At 54.2% G+C, this 15,494-nt stretch overlaps 1 protein-coding gene across 6 annotated transcripts in view; it reads right to left on the reverse strand.

The window, feature by feature from the left end:
- Positions 1–1,358: 1,358 nt before the first annotated feature.
- ZBTB16 (zinc finger and BTB domain containing 16) overlaps positions 1,359–15,494 on the reverse strand; it is a 93,370-nt gene continuing 79,234 nt past the window's right edge. For 5 of the 6 annotated variants that reach the window (XM_084495880.1, XM_084495878.1, XM_084495879.1 and 2 more), the window contains exons 5-7: positions 10,024–10,194; positions 5,848–6,015; positions 1,359–5,503 (exon numbers count right to left, since the gene is read on the reverse strand). In XM_084495880.1, coding sequence (XP_084352006.1) covers positions 5,274–5,503; positions 5,848–6,015; positions 10,024–10,194 — 569 coding nt within the window. In that variant the 3' untranslated portion in view covers positions 1,359–5,273. Of the gene's footprint in view, positions 5,504–5,847; positions 6,016–8,106; positions 8,396–10,023; positions 10,195–15,494 lie in introns of those variants that run through there. The other variant, XM_084495881.1, reaches the window with a different exon arrangement.

Below are 15,494 nucleotides of genomic sequence, written 5' to 3' on the forward strand. Positions count from 1 at the left end.
GGCAGGAGGAGATGCTCACGGCCCCTGCCTGGCCGCACGCCGCGTGCTGTACAGTTTGCAGCGACATAAAAGGAGTGCAGACTTTGCTGTTAATGTAGTCAGTAAATAAATAAAGGAGGGCTTAAGCTTAGTGTACAGCAATCAGTTTAGAACTACAGGATAATTAACACAGCGGGGGGCCAGACTACTCTACAGTCAGGTTTAAATGAACGAGTTCACTTTCATTGAGGCAAACTCGCTCAGCTCCCTGGGGAGCCGCGCATGCAGCAGCAGCGCCCGTGCTGGCAGCAGCGAGCGGGGCCAGAGGGGTGCACCCCATGCACCCCACACACCCTGCACCAGGAGGGAGCAGGGGAAAGGCTTGGCTGCCATTAATTGTTCCTGGATGCTCCCTTGGCAGCATCCAGGCAGCTCCACGGGGAGCCTGCGCCCAGTTCTCCACCTGCACACCCCTTCCCGGGGCAGGTAGGAGCCGGGTGTGCATGATCCCACCAAGGCAGAGGCAGCCTTACTGCAGGCGGGGGAACAGCACCCCTTCTGCCTTCAGAACCCAAATCACAGAGCTGTACATGCCTCTGCTTCTCTCCTTAAACAAAAAAATAAAGGACAGCAGCAAATCACCCTGTCAAGCACCACACAGTGCACGATAAAACGGTCCCCGGGGATGCCAAGGGACTTTAAAACAGGAGGCACGTTTAATTTCTGGCACCATAAGCACCCTCTTCTATGCCAAAGCACGAAGAAACTCCTGCATAAATAAGAACCAGGCTTTTTAGGAGCTCGTGGCTCTTAATGAAAAAGAAATTCTGGAGACCCATGACTGCACACCTTGATTTTCCATGGAAAAGCATCTTCCAGGCTGCACATCCTCACAGAAACACCAGCTCCTGGTTACTGTGCAGGACCCCAGCACTGGGATTTCCTCCCCATCATGGGGCCGTTGGCATCCCCCTACCCCTGGAGATGCCCCAGAAGTGGGGACGGGAGTGGGCCACGAATTCTTCCCTGCTCACAGCTGCCAGCCCCCATCATCCCTGAGGTGGTGCCTGGGCCAGGAGGTGTGCAGGGATGGACCCCCCCGTGTGAGTGCTCCTCATCCCCTGCCCCATCCGCCCCTGCCTCACCGAGACCCACCGGTGTGATGGCATCGGTCAGCAGGAGCCTGCTGGGGAGCAGGATTTTAAGGATGGGACCCGTGCTGCAGGAGCACCGAGCTGGCACCCCAATACCATCAGCACGGCGCATGCCCTGGTCTGGAGGGGACTGCTGTCACTGCATCCTCCTGATCCTCCTCATCCTCCTCTTCCTCCTCCCAGCAGGGTGGCGTTTGAGCGGAGAACAGCAACAGGAGACGACAGGCCGAGACAACTGAATTAACTTTATTGTTTCTTCTAACTGCAGATTCAAGGTATACAACTGAACATTGCTATTTTCCTTATGAGACTTATAAATAAAAATACAAAAAATGTCCACTACAAAAAAATCTACTGTTAGTAGGATGTAAAAAATATTCTCTTTGCTATAGAAGGCACGAACTTCACTTAGTGACACATGGAGAGAAAAAAACCTGCAGCAGTATATTTTTTCTTCCTTTTTTTTTTCTTTTTTTCTTTTTTTTTCCTCTGTCAGAAACACTGAAGTTTTACAAAGAAATGCATCTGAATCTACACAGAATGAAGGCAGATGCGGAGAGCTGCAACTAGGAGACACCACAACTCGGGACTTTTTTTTAATTCATTTTTCAGGAAATTTTAGCTAACTGCATCTGTGGCTAGAGAACAGATAGGACTCGCAAGCAGTACTGCAAAGAAACAAACAGCGAGGAAACAGAAACAGAGTTGTACAAAAAATAGTAACCAATACTCTGAAGAAACAAAAACAAAAAATTGGGCACCTTCTAAAATGAGGCTACCAGGAGGTGCTGAGGTAGACGGAACTATAACATCAATTAATTCAAAACACTAGTTTTAATACAGAGCAATCAGACTGGCACTTGGGCTGTCACGACATAAAAGACAAGCAACGAAAGAAAGCCTTAGTTTGCTTGGTCCAGCAGGGCAGTTGGTCCTCAGTGCTATAATATACATATATATACTTATATATATATGGATAGGTGTCATGGAGCTTTACCATGGCTTCGTAGCCTTAGATCATGCATACGTAACACTATGTGGAACAAATACTAGGATGCACACCCGAACACTGGCACTGGGCACGGGGCAGGGAGCGCTGAGCTCCCCGGCTCCCCGGGAGGAGAGCGGCTCCAGCGCGGGGGGACCGCCACGTCACCGTCCTGCCTGATGACTTGTCACCGGACAGAGCCCTCCAGTGACTTGTCGCACTCATTTTGGGAACTAACAGGACTCCAAACTCACGCTTTGCACCGTGCTGAGCTCTGAAGCCAGCTATGCCAACGTCTACGGTAAGGGAGGAAGGGGGACAACGAGAGGGGAGGGAACATTAAAGCAAAAAAAGCCACGTGAGCTCAGCTGAGTGCTCAGCAGTACCATGACACCCACGGCCGGCAGTACCAATTCACTGCAAAAAGGTACCACATACTTGTGAGAAATTGCAGCAACTGTTTATGTGAAAGAACTGTGTTGTGTTTTTTTTTTAATTTTTTTTTTTTTTTTTTTTTAGGCACAAAGATTAAACAAGCCATTCTCCAAAAAAAATTACATCCTGGATTGTACTAAATCAGCATCTGCCCTGCTTCTCCTCCTCATCGTGGAGCAGCAAAAGGTGTCACCAGTCGCAAGCGCCGCCGCGCAGACACGGGCGCAGGAGGCGACGCTCCTGGGGTGGCTCCACAGGCTCCTGGGGTGATCAGTGACACCCCTGGCAGGGGCTGGAGGCAGCACTGCTGCTCGGGTGCTCCCACACAGCCCCCCCGATCCCCCATGAGCACGGGGATGCTGCAGCGTGGGTGCTGCCACCCCCCCACCACCCGGCTGCAGCCACACAACGCCACGGCACAGCCACAGAAGGCAGGGGGACATCCCAGGGACAAATGAGGATTACAAAACTATCACGGGGCGTGGGGAGCAGCTGCACCCCTGCTGAAGGACAGGGGCGCAGGAGAAGCGGGGTCAGCTGCAGGACGCCCCAAATCTCGCGGCATCGGCCTCAGCCCCGAGCCCCGCGGCGCTGCTGGTGCTCCCCACTCGCCCAGGTGATGATGCCCTGCGTGGCTGCGGGCCGGCGGCTTTCACATTATGAACGACGCTCGACTGCTCTAGTCACATATTCAAGTTTAACGCTCCCCTTCCCAAAGCACTAACTCGGCGCTAGGCCGGGACCTGCCCCACTCCGCTGTTGCACGACGGCGTCTGCCCCAGTTTAAGGCCTTCATGTTTTCCCAACAGTGAGGGGGCAGGGGTGGGCCGGGTACAGCAGTACAGACACCCCCGCTCTCTTCCCTTTACTCCCATCTAAGAAACCTTTCCCTAAACTCTTTCCCCCCCCTCCCGCCCCCCCTTTAATACAAACGCAGCTAAATTACAAAAAAAAAAATACACAATTGCAAGTAAAGCATGAGATGAAAACTGAAATGACATCACAAAGCAAAACACAAATATTGCAAACTGTGCTTCTGTCACTGCAAAATCAGAACACAACAAAAACGAACACAAGAGGTAGCTTTCTGAATCGGTGAGCCAGGCTCCATCAGGCCACTCAACAAAAATACCAGTTTTGGTAACGATAATGCACACGAGGTGGCTGACACAGACCCAGCGCACGATCCCCTCCACCGCTGCCCTGGCAGCTCTGCCACCACACCGAGCACGCAGCCTGTCCGCCACACGTCACCAGCCCCTGACATGGCCTTTACCTGGCCCCGTCATTTAAAACAATGCCCCCCCCGCCCCCCCAAAAAATCAATAAAAGCTCATGAGGTCACAAAAAAACGAGGTAATTTCAAGTAAAATGTGCTAAACACAGAAATAGTCAAAAAACTTTAAAAACAAACGAAAAGCAAAAAAAACAAACAACACAGAGCAAAGCCATCTGTTACCGTCCGCTCCTCCACAGACTCCAGGAGTTGAGGGCTGGGCAAAAAAAGCATTGGCACGTTCCAAACACCCGAAATGCAAAGAAAAAGAGTTTCCCTGTGGGAGCAGAGCTCCACGTCCCCCCCCAGCACCGCCGCAGTGCCCGCTGCCTGGGGCTCTGGTGGCACGGTCAGCTCGCCCAGGGACCGGTGGCATCCCGGGGGTCATCCTGGCACACGGGGAAGGGAGGAGCTGCAGCTCCCCTCGGGGACAGGGACGAGCACGCAGCTGCTGGAGTCCCCGGCTTCATCTTCCCGCTGAAGGCTTCGTCTTCCCCCCTCCCAAAAAAGAAGAAAAGGAAAAACAAAATGCATAGAAAGGTCTTTGGTCAGGAGGAGGGTCGTGGTCTCCTGCAGCACCCACAGCTGGTGTCTATGCCCTGGACAAGGCGGGTGCGTGCTGGGCTGCAGCAGCAGCGTTTACTGGGGGGGGACAAGCACCAGCACCAGCCCACGCTTGGCCCCCACCCCACTGCCCCAGAGCTTTCCTCTGGGCTTGTGCCCTGCAGAGCACTGCCTGCATGGATGCTTGGCTGGCTGTGTGTTGAGGCTGGTGCCCTCCCTGCGAGGCAGCAGCTTGGGGGGGCAGAAAACCTGCTGAAAGTGGGGCTCAGCCCGTGGGTCAGCGCCCTGCAGCTGAGGGCAGCACGTGTGCCTACCTCGGGGTGCGGAGGGCAGACACCGGCTGGAGCAGGCGGGTCTGCAGCAGCTCCTCTGAAGGGGGTTACTGGTGATGATAGAGGGGAAAAAAAATAAAAATTAAAGCCTTCCCAAACCACTGGTCGTATGCGAAATCTGGGGGCGAGGCACGAACCGCACCATTCGTTCACAACTGTCCCGGCACCACCTCCAGCAGGGCAGGCTGGCTGCTGGCTCGCAGTAGCCACGGGCAGCAGGGGCAGGAGCGGATCTGATTCAGGGCAGAAGGGGACACGGGCCCCTCACCCTGCGCCCACGAGCCCTGGTAAGGAGGGGTGGGGAAGGGGAAGAGGCCACGGGTGCAAAGGGCAGCTCGCACGTCCCTGTCTGTCCCAGCGCTGCCGTGTGCCCCCCGCCACCCCCACAGCGAGCGCCGCGTGCCAGCGCCTTCCCGGCCGCAAACCCAGCAAGAGGATCCTTCTAGCAACAGCAACAAACGAAAAACGGAAACAAAAGGCCATGGACGATGCATTTTTTTTTGCCCAGTCCTCCGCAACTCAGCCCCGCGTTCCCTCCATGTCCCTCAGACATAGCAGAGGTAGAGATAGGTCTTCTCTATCCTCCAGTCGGTGGGGATCTCCTCCGGCTTGTGGCCTTTCATGTGCTTCTGCATGGCGGAGAGGCTGGGGCAGTACTCCAGGCAGATCGTGCACTGGTACGGGGAAGCGCCGTTGTGGGTCCTAAGGTGTTTGATCATGGCTGAGTAATCCCGGGAGCGCTGGTGGCACAGCTTGCACTCAAAGGGCTTCTCACCTGCAGGACACGGGGAGCAAAGGGATGGCATCAGTCAGGGCGGCCGCTGAGCCCCGTTTGGGTAACGCGTGAGGTCTCGGGGCCGCACTCCACCGCAGTAATTAACTGCCCAGCCTGCCCGATATTGATACTCGCTCTGTGCACAGACACAGCGAATAATGAAGTAATGAACAGCAAAAGTGATCTAAATATTGATCCACTATTTACAATAGTTACACGCTGACGCATTCAATGATTCATTATCCCCAGCAGCCAGCCCGAGCTCCGCGGGCACAGTGGCTGCCTCCCTGCTGCCCGGGGCTTGCTGGAGAGCCTCGCACCCCCCGCACCGGGGCGGCACCTACCTGTGTGCACCCGGTAGTGGGTCTCCAGCTGGTGCTTCAGGCTGAACTTCTTGCCGCAGCCGTTGCACTCGTAGGGCTTCTCCCCGGTGTGGATGCGCTTGTGGCCCTTCAGGGTGCTCTCGTCCCGAAAGCAGCTGCCGCAGAACTCGCACTCGTAGGGGTGGTCGCCTGCAAGCACACACACGTCAGCCCCCCCACACCACACTGGGGAGCGGTGTGGGGCAGCCCCGAACCCCACGGGCCCCTGTGCAGATCCTCACCCATACGCCCAGAGCCCTGCCCGCAGCGGCCCCCCAGCCACGTCTGTTTTTAACACCCTCCAGATCGGGCGGCTGATAAATGAACTTCAGTTCAGCACCAAACTCCGAATTATTTGAATGAAAGGTGAGGGCTCCAGCTACTTATTTATTACAGCAGTGAAGGCAAGGACAATAAAGATAGATTGATCGTCCAAGACTTTGTTCATGAATATTTAAATATTACTGATTTGTCTTGTCACTGTAATTACAATTTCTCTGTGCTGCATATCCTACAACCACAGTTTATGGTAAAGAATGGCCAACTGTATTTCACTTGTCCTACTGCAGATGTGCAGAGCTGCCAAGCGTGTAATGTTCCTCGCATTTCATACATTTTCTTCAGCTGTGAAGGCTTAAGTCATCCACAATGACCTACGTTTTTTCATTATCCCCATGTCAAACTGCACTCGTGCCTGGGCATAAATTGTCCTTCTAGTTATATACTCACATGCCTGTGCTTTCACTTCCTCTTTACAATGATATTTTACTCTCTGCCTGTTCTCTCCCCAGCCCCAAAGACCAAACCTGCAGCTGCTGCAGGGAGCCCCTGCCTGTGCCCTAGCTGGGCACCGAGCACCAACACGTCCTGGTGCTTTATGCAGGCCCATGGGGCTGTGACGCCTCCCACCCCATACCCCCCAAAACCAGAGTGCATCTTTTCACCACGCAGGCTGCAGCAGCAGCAGCTCAGGGCTCCCTGACACAAAGCCAGGGGCTGAGGAGGCATTTCACCTCCCCTTGCCCAATTCTCACTTACTGCCTCCATTTTCAATGAGGCTGCTCATTCCCAGAGTGAAAGGCACTGATGCCACAGCCGGGTGCCCCTGTCAGCCCAGGCAGGGCTTCCATTTGCTCGGTTTTTAAGAGAACATGTGCAAACGGGAGCCAGGTGAATGATTCACGTGTTTAGCCCCTGCCACAGATAGGAGCAGTGATTTTTTTTTTTTCCTCCTGCTGCTTCTTTATAGCACCCTGGTACTTTAAACACAGTGTTAAACTCGGGAGCTAGTTTGACGGGATCTTCATGAATTTAATTATCAACGTGGTCGCATGGCAAATGAGTTTAAATATGGCATCTCCAGAGCCAGACCAACTGAAACTGTACATGCAGAGCACCCGGCTGCCACCTCGACGTGGGGACGTTAACAGGACCCAAGTCCCTGCAGCAGCTCAGGACTGGCTGCAGAAGCGGGGGAAAAAAAAAATAAAATCCAATTTGTGGCACGTTGATTAACTTCGCAGAGTCTTTAATGAGCCTGACATTGAATGAAGGACAAAGGGGACTAATTAGAGCCCCTCAGGCCAGCCTGTGGCACCTGTGACCCCACTTCCATGTCGCTACCTGGAGCCCTTGCCTGTGCCACGGGCTGTGGGGCCATAACACACCGCTCCTGCCCTGCACAGTGCTTACTGTACGGCCAGCTGCAGAAAGCAGGGACCCGGCAGGGCTGAGCACAGCTGCTGATGCTACGCTGAGAGCAGCCACACGGGCTGCTGCTGGGTCCAAGGCAGGTGGCAGGGATGCAAGCTGTGGCCAAAGGGGTTTCAGAGAGCAAGAGGTGGGGGAAATGCTGGTTGTACCCATTTTCCAGGCAAGAAATGGAGGCAGACAGATGGAACTGTTTGCACCACAGCACTAAGGAAATCAGAGCAAGTGTTTAGTTTAAAAATAAGCAGAGAAGCCCATGTAGCTTCTTAGGCACAACACAGGCACTCCCCCCTCTCTCACCCTGACCCACTCACCAGAAAGGGGGCTAGCAGAAACGGGACCACCTTTAAGGGCTGCAGCCCTCGTCCTTTCCACAGTGAAAAGAAAACCCCAAATTTGTCTTTTGTACAGCTCCGGGATACTGTGAGGGTGCCAGCATGGAGCTGGGCACCACATCCCAGGCTCCTCTGTGGACTCCGCATCGTGCTCCCACTCCAAAAGGAACCGCAGAAAATAAATAAACCATAAAGCTCTGATGATCCGGGATTTTTATTTTCTAGCCGAGAGCTAATAAACAATTGGAGGCTGGGGCAGAACCCACACAGCCCGACCTGGAGCCCGGGTCAGTGGATTACTTGCTATGAATAGCTCTTCCACTTGGCATTAAGGGACTCGTAATCACTGCGTGATTCTGGTTTTCCTGGTTGGAAGCACAGACACAGGTGCACGTGCAGGGCCAACAGGCACCACTGACAGCCCAGGACAGAGACACCTTCCCCTGATTCTTCCCCACGCAGCCAGCATCTGTGCACGCTGGAAGCTGGTTAAAAAGAGGAAGGAAAAGAGATGCAGACAATATTCATCCGCCTCCCCCAGCTACCACGCTGCAGCCAGAGCACGAGCCTGTGACTGGTGTGGGAAGGGAAGGGAGAGGAGCATTTCCTCCACCCACCTGCAAACCATCCCCGCCTCCCCACCGCTGGAAAAAGCAATTTCAGTTGCTCTGATTCATAGCCGGGCTGCAAATTACAGGCCAGCTCTCCGCCGTGCGGCGCGGCACAATCCCGCTAATCACGGAGCTGGGCGAGGGGTCAGCGCTCTCTGGGCTTGCCAGCGCGCCGTGCCGCAGCACGTGCCGGGCGCTGCGAGGCTCCAGACCCATCCTCTGGGCTGCAAGTGAGGGGATGAGCAGCCTCCTTGCTGGGGATGGAGCAAGCAGAAGCCCTGCAGAGCTTGGTGCACCCAGCTGTGGCTGCAAAGGGGCTGCAAGAGCTGGGAGGCTGGCATGGGGTGGCTGACGGCACCTTCCTGCATGGTGCAGCCTCCCAGGGAGGGATCAGGGCAGGTGGAAATGGGCTGGTGGGGAGGGAGCTGGCTGTAGCCTCCAGCTCTTGCTGGGTGCTTGCAGGGACAACTGGGGAAGCCACGGGATGAAAGGTCCTTCTTTGGTGCCTGGTTTTCCCAAGACTCAAATGGCCCACACTAGGCAACTTCCCAAACCTGAGCTTTCCATTCCTGCCTCTCAACCTGAAGGATAAACTCACATCCATTTCCTACATGGGACAGCTGACAGTCTAAGAGCTGCTTTCTCCTACACTGAAGATTTGCAGCCGGAATCACACCACGACTCCCAGCAGACACAAACTGCCCTCGGGGTCCCTGCAGGGAGGCACCGTGGCCCTGCAGGACCTGGGGACGCGGTGCTGGGAGCTGTCAGCAGCACACCAGCTCTCAGGCAGGTGGTTTGAGGACACCGTGTAATGCGGTCAAATCCACGGTTTCACACCCCGGCTCTCCTCTAACCCAGAAGCACCTCAGTGGGCGTGCAATGTAAATACCATATACACGTAGCACAGGTCACCGTAATCCCATTAAGGCCGAGTACCAGCTGATTATGTGCATCTACTGTGATTAAGCCGATGAAGTGGGGTAAGATCGCCCATCCCCTAAGAAGGTCACATGTCACCTTATAACGGATCAAATTATTACACTGGGCTTTTTTCCCCCCCCCTCCACCTTGTTTTGTTGTTTTCCATTTAAATCCAAACAGCCTCAGTTGTGGATGACAGCTGCCTTGGCATTATTTAAGATAGGAAAAAAGGAAAAGAAAAGCAACGTGAAGGGAGAAACAGCCCTGTCCTGTACTTCCTACAGCCATTCAGAGAGAAACACTCCTCCAGGTCCCTCCTGGCAACCCAGAGAGCAGGCAGGGATGTGAGCAGCACCCACCCCCGCTCCCCACAGCCACCCCATAGCTCAGCAACATCCCCAGCCAACAGCAAGCTGGAAACCCCTCTGAGTAGGGCTCTACTGATCTAAACTGCTGCTTTAGGGTAAAGGGACCCAAATAGGGGCTCCTTGGACACTGGCAACACCCTGACCCCCACCCTGTGCTGCGGGTGAGCCAGATGAGACCAACACAGCCCTCAGCAGGGCAGCCAGCAGTACCTGTGTGGGAGCGCAGGTGCCTCTTGAGGGCGGTGTGGCTGGGGAAGGTGCGGTTGCACTCGCTGCAGATGTAGCTGCGCACCCCTGCGTGCACCTCCATGTGCTGCTGCAGGGCCGTCTGCGTCTGGAAGCGCTTGCCGCAGAGCAGGCAGAACACAGCCATGTCCGTACCTGCGGGAGAGGAGACAGCGGCCTGAGGCATCGCCCGGGCACCCCCCGTGGCAGAGGTGCTGCGGGGACACCATTCGCATCACTGCTGAGCAATGTGATGCACCAGAGTTGGCGGTAGCAGCACTCCAAAAGCCACCTGTGCTTGTTTTATGTCAGTGCCCTGTTTTGTTTTTTTTTGCGCCACCACCACCAGTTCCCATCCCCTGCCAGGAACCCGCTCAGCTCCTGGAACCGCATCCCCAGATGGTGCAAGGGGCAGAGACCCACACCCCCGTGTGGCAAAATCCCTGCTTCAAGAAGATTGGCCTGGTCACACAGGGCAGATGGTGCTGAGATCCCACCCTCACAGCATGGAGAAGAAGTACAAGGAGAGGGCAGGGGGATTTTATTGCTTTGGGCGCAGGTGGAAGCCCCTCACTGTAGGTGACAGCCCAGCCCCACAGCTCCCAGCAGCACCACGCCCCCAACCCAAATGCAAAGCAGCTGTTGGTGTAATTACCCATGTTCTGATGTGCTGTTGCATGCACCTGTGGAAAATGGAGCTCAAAGCTCCTAACAGCCAGGTGGAAACAGGACCCGAAGAAACACTGCACGTGTGAGCACTGTGCAAAGCCTCTCTGGGTGCCAGAGGGCTGAATGCAGGAGGACCACAAGCACACCTCCAGCACAGCTCGCGACCCTTAATGATAATACCAACAGAAGCTTAATCCTACGAGTCACACACAATTATAAAATTGGCTGCATCACCAGAAGAGCAAGAGTAAAAAAAAAAAAAAAAAAAAACACAAATAGAGATACTTACGCACCGTCAATAAAAATATAAGACCTTTGTGTTATTAAACAATTTGTTTTAGTTTATGCATAGCTGATTGTTCAGAACCTATGAGTCAGTGCAAATTGTATTACACTGGGAGATTAAGCAAATAAATGCTAGCTTTTTGGAGACATTAAAATGTGAGGACTATGGAAATAAAATTATCTAGAAAATTGTATTAGCAATTCATTAGCAGCAGCAAGATGTTCAAGGTAACCAACAAATACGCGACACCTCTAAGAAACAACGGGTTTGGGGGGGCTGCTCCTTGCTGTGCCAACATTAATCCAGGAGGAAGCCGGGTGTGAGGCTGTGTCCCCAGTGCAAGGCCAACGCACGTGGGGGACCTGGGAGAGCCCCCGGGTGCTGCGAGGTCCTTGGTGCCCACAGCACCGCCCTGCCAAGCCCCAGGGCACGCTGAAGGCAGGGGATGGTTCCTCTCCTGCACCGTGCTGATGGCGAAGTGCCCTGGGAGCGGCATGGGGACAGTTCTGTACCCTTGAAGGCAAAGCTGTGTCTACCAGCAGGACAGCATGGGGCTGTGCTCTGCATTCATGGGGACCTGCACAGTGACCGTGGCACCAGCAGACGTGCCCTGGCCACCGGCACGGCCCATGCACACTTGTGTTTTTGGGGACTTTGCTTGGTATCGGCCATCCCCCGATTGGCGAGGCATACATCGGGCAGGCGAGTGATGCCAAAAATGTGAAAAAAAAAAACAAAAAAAAACGAATAAAAACACGGGGCAGCGAGATGGCCCTAGTGAAGATGCTGCCTCCTCTCTCCCCGTGGATTTATCTGGGGGACGTGTGCTTGCTCGCAGCTGCGGACAAAACTCCCCCAAGTACCCGTGAGACACAAAGCCCGCCCGAACGGGTGGCGCGGAGCAAATCCCGAGCGGTATGCAGCCCGGCCGCGCTCTCACGGTGACAGCAGGATGGGTCAGAGGTCGGTGGGGCCGAGCCCCTGCGCCGCGGCCAGCTGTGCTGCGGGGGCCCCGGCCGGCGGGACGCCGGCCCCCATCAATCCGCCAGGAGCAGCCCCGCTGGGGCCGGGGACAATGGGCTCCCGCGGGGGTGGGGGCAGGACAATGCCGCCGGGCCAGTGCGCAGGCCCGGAACAAATCCTCCTTGGCACCATAGGGCCCTCATTTGTGAAACTAATTGGCCCCCGCTTGAAAAATTGGGCTAACTTCGGCCGCCGCCACTGCGCCGGAGAGGAGTTGCCTTGTGAGCGCGGGCAGAGGAAGCCCAGTCCCCGGTGGGACACGGCCACCAGCTGCTGGGGTGGGCAGGGGACGGTTGGTTGGGGATGGGTGGCTGGGGACACGCTGCCCCAGAGCTGCCCCAGGATGGGGACGTCAGAGAGAAGAGGGAGAAGGGGGTTGTAGGCAGTGCTGCCGTGGGGTGCTGCCCGCCAGGACCAGGAAATGCTCATTTATTTATTTATTTATTTATTTGGCTATGCGTTAGCAAATAAATTGATAAAAGACCCTTAATGGGGAGGCCGATGAGGCACTGGTGTGGCTTGTGGGGGCCACCTGCTACCAGTGGTGGCCATGCAGTGGGTCTGAAGGCTGAGGACAGCCCAGCTTGGTGGCAGAGGATGGAGGCAACAGCCAGGGGACCCCGTACCCCATCCTGACCTACCCGGTTCAGCACCACGCAGCAGGATGTGGCCATGCCAGGGCTGTGGAGGACACAGGGTCAGGCACAACTCATCTGCAGCGCTGTGGCACAACAGAGGGGGGTCTACAAGAACCAGGGGTCACAGCTTCAGGCAGGCCTCAGGTGGCTCTGCTGGGCACTGTCCGCAATCAGCATCCAGCAAACTAAGTTGATGTACACTGTGTGTTTATTTAGCATCATGGAAAGAACTGACGTGGCTTTTTCTGGAGAGCCCCCATCTCTGCCGTGCTGCCTGGGGCAGCTCTGGTCCCCTCGAGCCCAGCTCTGGCAGATGTCTGGGAGGACCCCTCAAGAACACCTGAGCAAGCACGGGGGCAGCAGAGTGGCTCTGTACCCAGACGGGTGCCCAGCACATGAGCAGGGAACGAGCAGCTTTGGGGACCTGCTGAGGAGGAAGGAAGAAGATGCTGTGGGGCAGCACAGGTCAAAAGCAGAGCCAGCCACCCCAAACGTGCCCATCTCCAACAGCTGAGCTCGTGGTGCAAGACCTGATAGCACAAGAAAAGGGGGTGACGCTGGCAAACCCACCGGTGCCCCACGTCCTGCGCAGGGCAGCCCCTGCCTCCCCACAGCACGGCGGCGGCACCCCGTGGTTTTGGAGCCACGGGGATGTTTGAATGCCCAGGCATTGAAAGAAAAATCACCCCCGATAAATAAACACTGCTGCCGCCACATACGCACAAAAAGAGGAAGACGGATTTATTCATTTCACTGACATTTTAATGGTTTCTCTCCTTTTTCTGGAAGATGATTACAAATTAAGCAGCATTTAAACGCTTTTTACTGTCAACAATTAAAAGGGGCGAATATGGAACAGAAAGTGCGGTGACCATTCATTTCCAGGGAAACGCGGCTATCAGTGAACACCACGGGGCCTTCCCTGTACTGTACACCGCACAATGGCAAAAAGTATACCATTAATTTTGTAGGACATTCAAAAGCAAATTAAAATATAAAAAGCTCTAGGCACAAAGATAGATACCAAGAGAGAGGGCAGAATAGGTCAAGCTTGTGGAATTAAAGTCTTAGCAACAGTGGAGGTTTAAGCACAGCCCTATTACGCCGCATTCAATAGCCACCTTCTCCCATCTTCCCTTTTTTCTCCTCTAAGAGCCTATGTGCTGTTTGCCTCCAGCTTGCAGCAGTAAACAATTAATACAGCATGTACCAGTGCTGCGGGTTTCCAAGGCAGGAGCAATAGTCTGCCATGTAGATTAGATTTTGGACGCAACATTAACTATTTGGAAGAGAGCGCCGCCTGATTTGTGCAAGGCAGCTTTAAATAACAGGTGATTTGAAATCTGATTTTTACAGGATTGATACTTGCTCGGGGGAGGAAAAGCCCCGAGACCGCGGCTGTACGCGTGGATATGCACGCCTCGGTCTCCTCAAAGACTGCTCCCAAACAGGCGTTGTGAGCTGTGCATCACCGCGGATTTAAAGGCAAGCAAGATGTATTTCCCATTATTCAGGGACTTTTCTTCCCTTTTCAAACTTCTGGTGAGGAATGCTAAAATCCTCGTACTTTTTTTTCCACACCCTGACTCCACAGCAGAAGGAATTAAAATAAAATTTGCTCAGAGAGGGATAGGCATATGGCAGGGATGCAGGTTTGTTTTTCCTTTTATTTTTAAAAGGAGCCCGGTGCATTTCCGTACCACAAAGTTTAACATGCAGGAGGTACGCCAAAGAAATAAAAGAGACACGTCCCCTTTAAAAGGAAATATAATTTACAGTGTGCAGCCAGGCGGTCCATAGTTTCAATCTCGTTTACTATAGAGAAAACTCTGCTAGCTGTTCTCTATCCCACAAATCCGATTTAATCAGACAAGCCAGCCAGCGTGGCTTGAAGTAAAAACGGATAATTAGTAAACAGAGAGCTACTTCAGTGCTTCATTGGCATTCGAGCCGGGCTAGTGTGTCGCATTTAAAATGCAGTCTGATGAAGTTTACAAAATCAAACCATTTGTTACTCCTATTGAAGAGGCTTCAGGCCACTTGCAATTAAATTGGAATTAGTGCTCAGAATGAGATACAGCAAATTCATACTAAAAAGGGATCTGACTTTGAGACATTTGACTTCAAGTTTTCCCCCCCGCGTGTGCGTGCGCGTGCGAGGTCCGGCTGCTCCATCCCGGCCTCGCCTCCCACCCCGCTCCCCCAGCCCCAGCCCGCTGGCACCAGGACCCCAGGTGAGGATGGTTTTGGCACCTTGGCACCCACCGAGTGACCCTGTGGCAGTTTTGCACAGCTAGAGCAGGCACCACGACTGCAAACCTGAACCTTCTTCTTTCTGCTATCCTAGGTCTAAGCCTACTATCATGCTTTTTGCTGCTGGTACCTGGTTTGCAATATTTTTCCTTCTTTTTCTAAGAGCAGTGTTAAAAAAAAATAAAAATGAGGCAGTTCTGTCCATCCGTCACAGCAATAATCAATAGCGTTATAAACCCTTAATCAAAGGCTGCAGAGGGACACGCCACGAAGGCTCCAGGTGCAATGAGTACAGAGAAGGACACCAGCAGAGCCAGGCACTACCTGTTGCCTCCACCATAAAAGCTCCAAACATTCAGTTTGTCTCCTGCAGGAGCCCTCTGCCAGGCTCCCCGCACAGGCAGGCACCGTGGCTGGGCCATGATCACACAGCATCTGCACGGACAGCCCTAGGACACACACAGCCTGTCCCACCCTGCTCCCTGCCAGCAGGGCCACCTCCATCCTGCCTCTCAAACCATGCAAGCACAACGAGACTAGGCGTAACTGCGAGCTGCATGGCCCAAAAATGCATTTATATATGTGCA

This window comes from Aythya ferina (genome assembly GCF_964211825.1).
Source record: "Aythya ferina genome assembly, chromosome: 22".
Classification (NCBI taxonomy): Eukaryota; Metazoa; Chordata; class Aves; order Anseriformes; family Anatidae; genus Aythya; species Aythya ferina.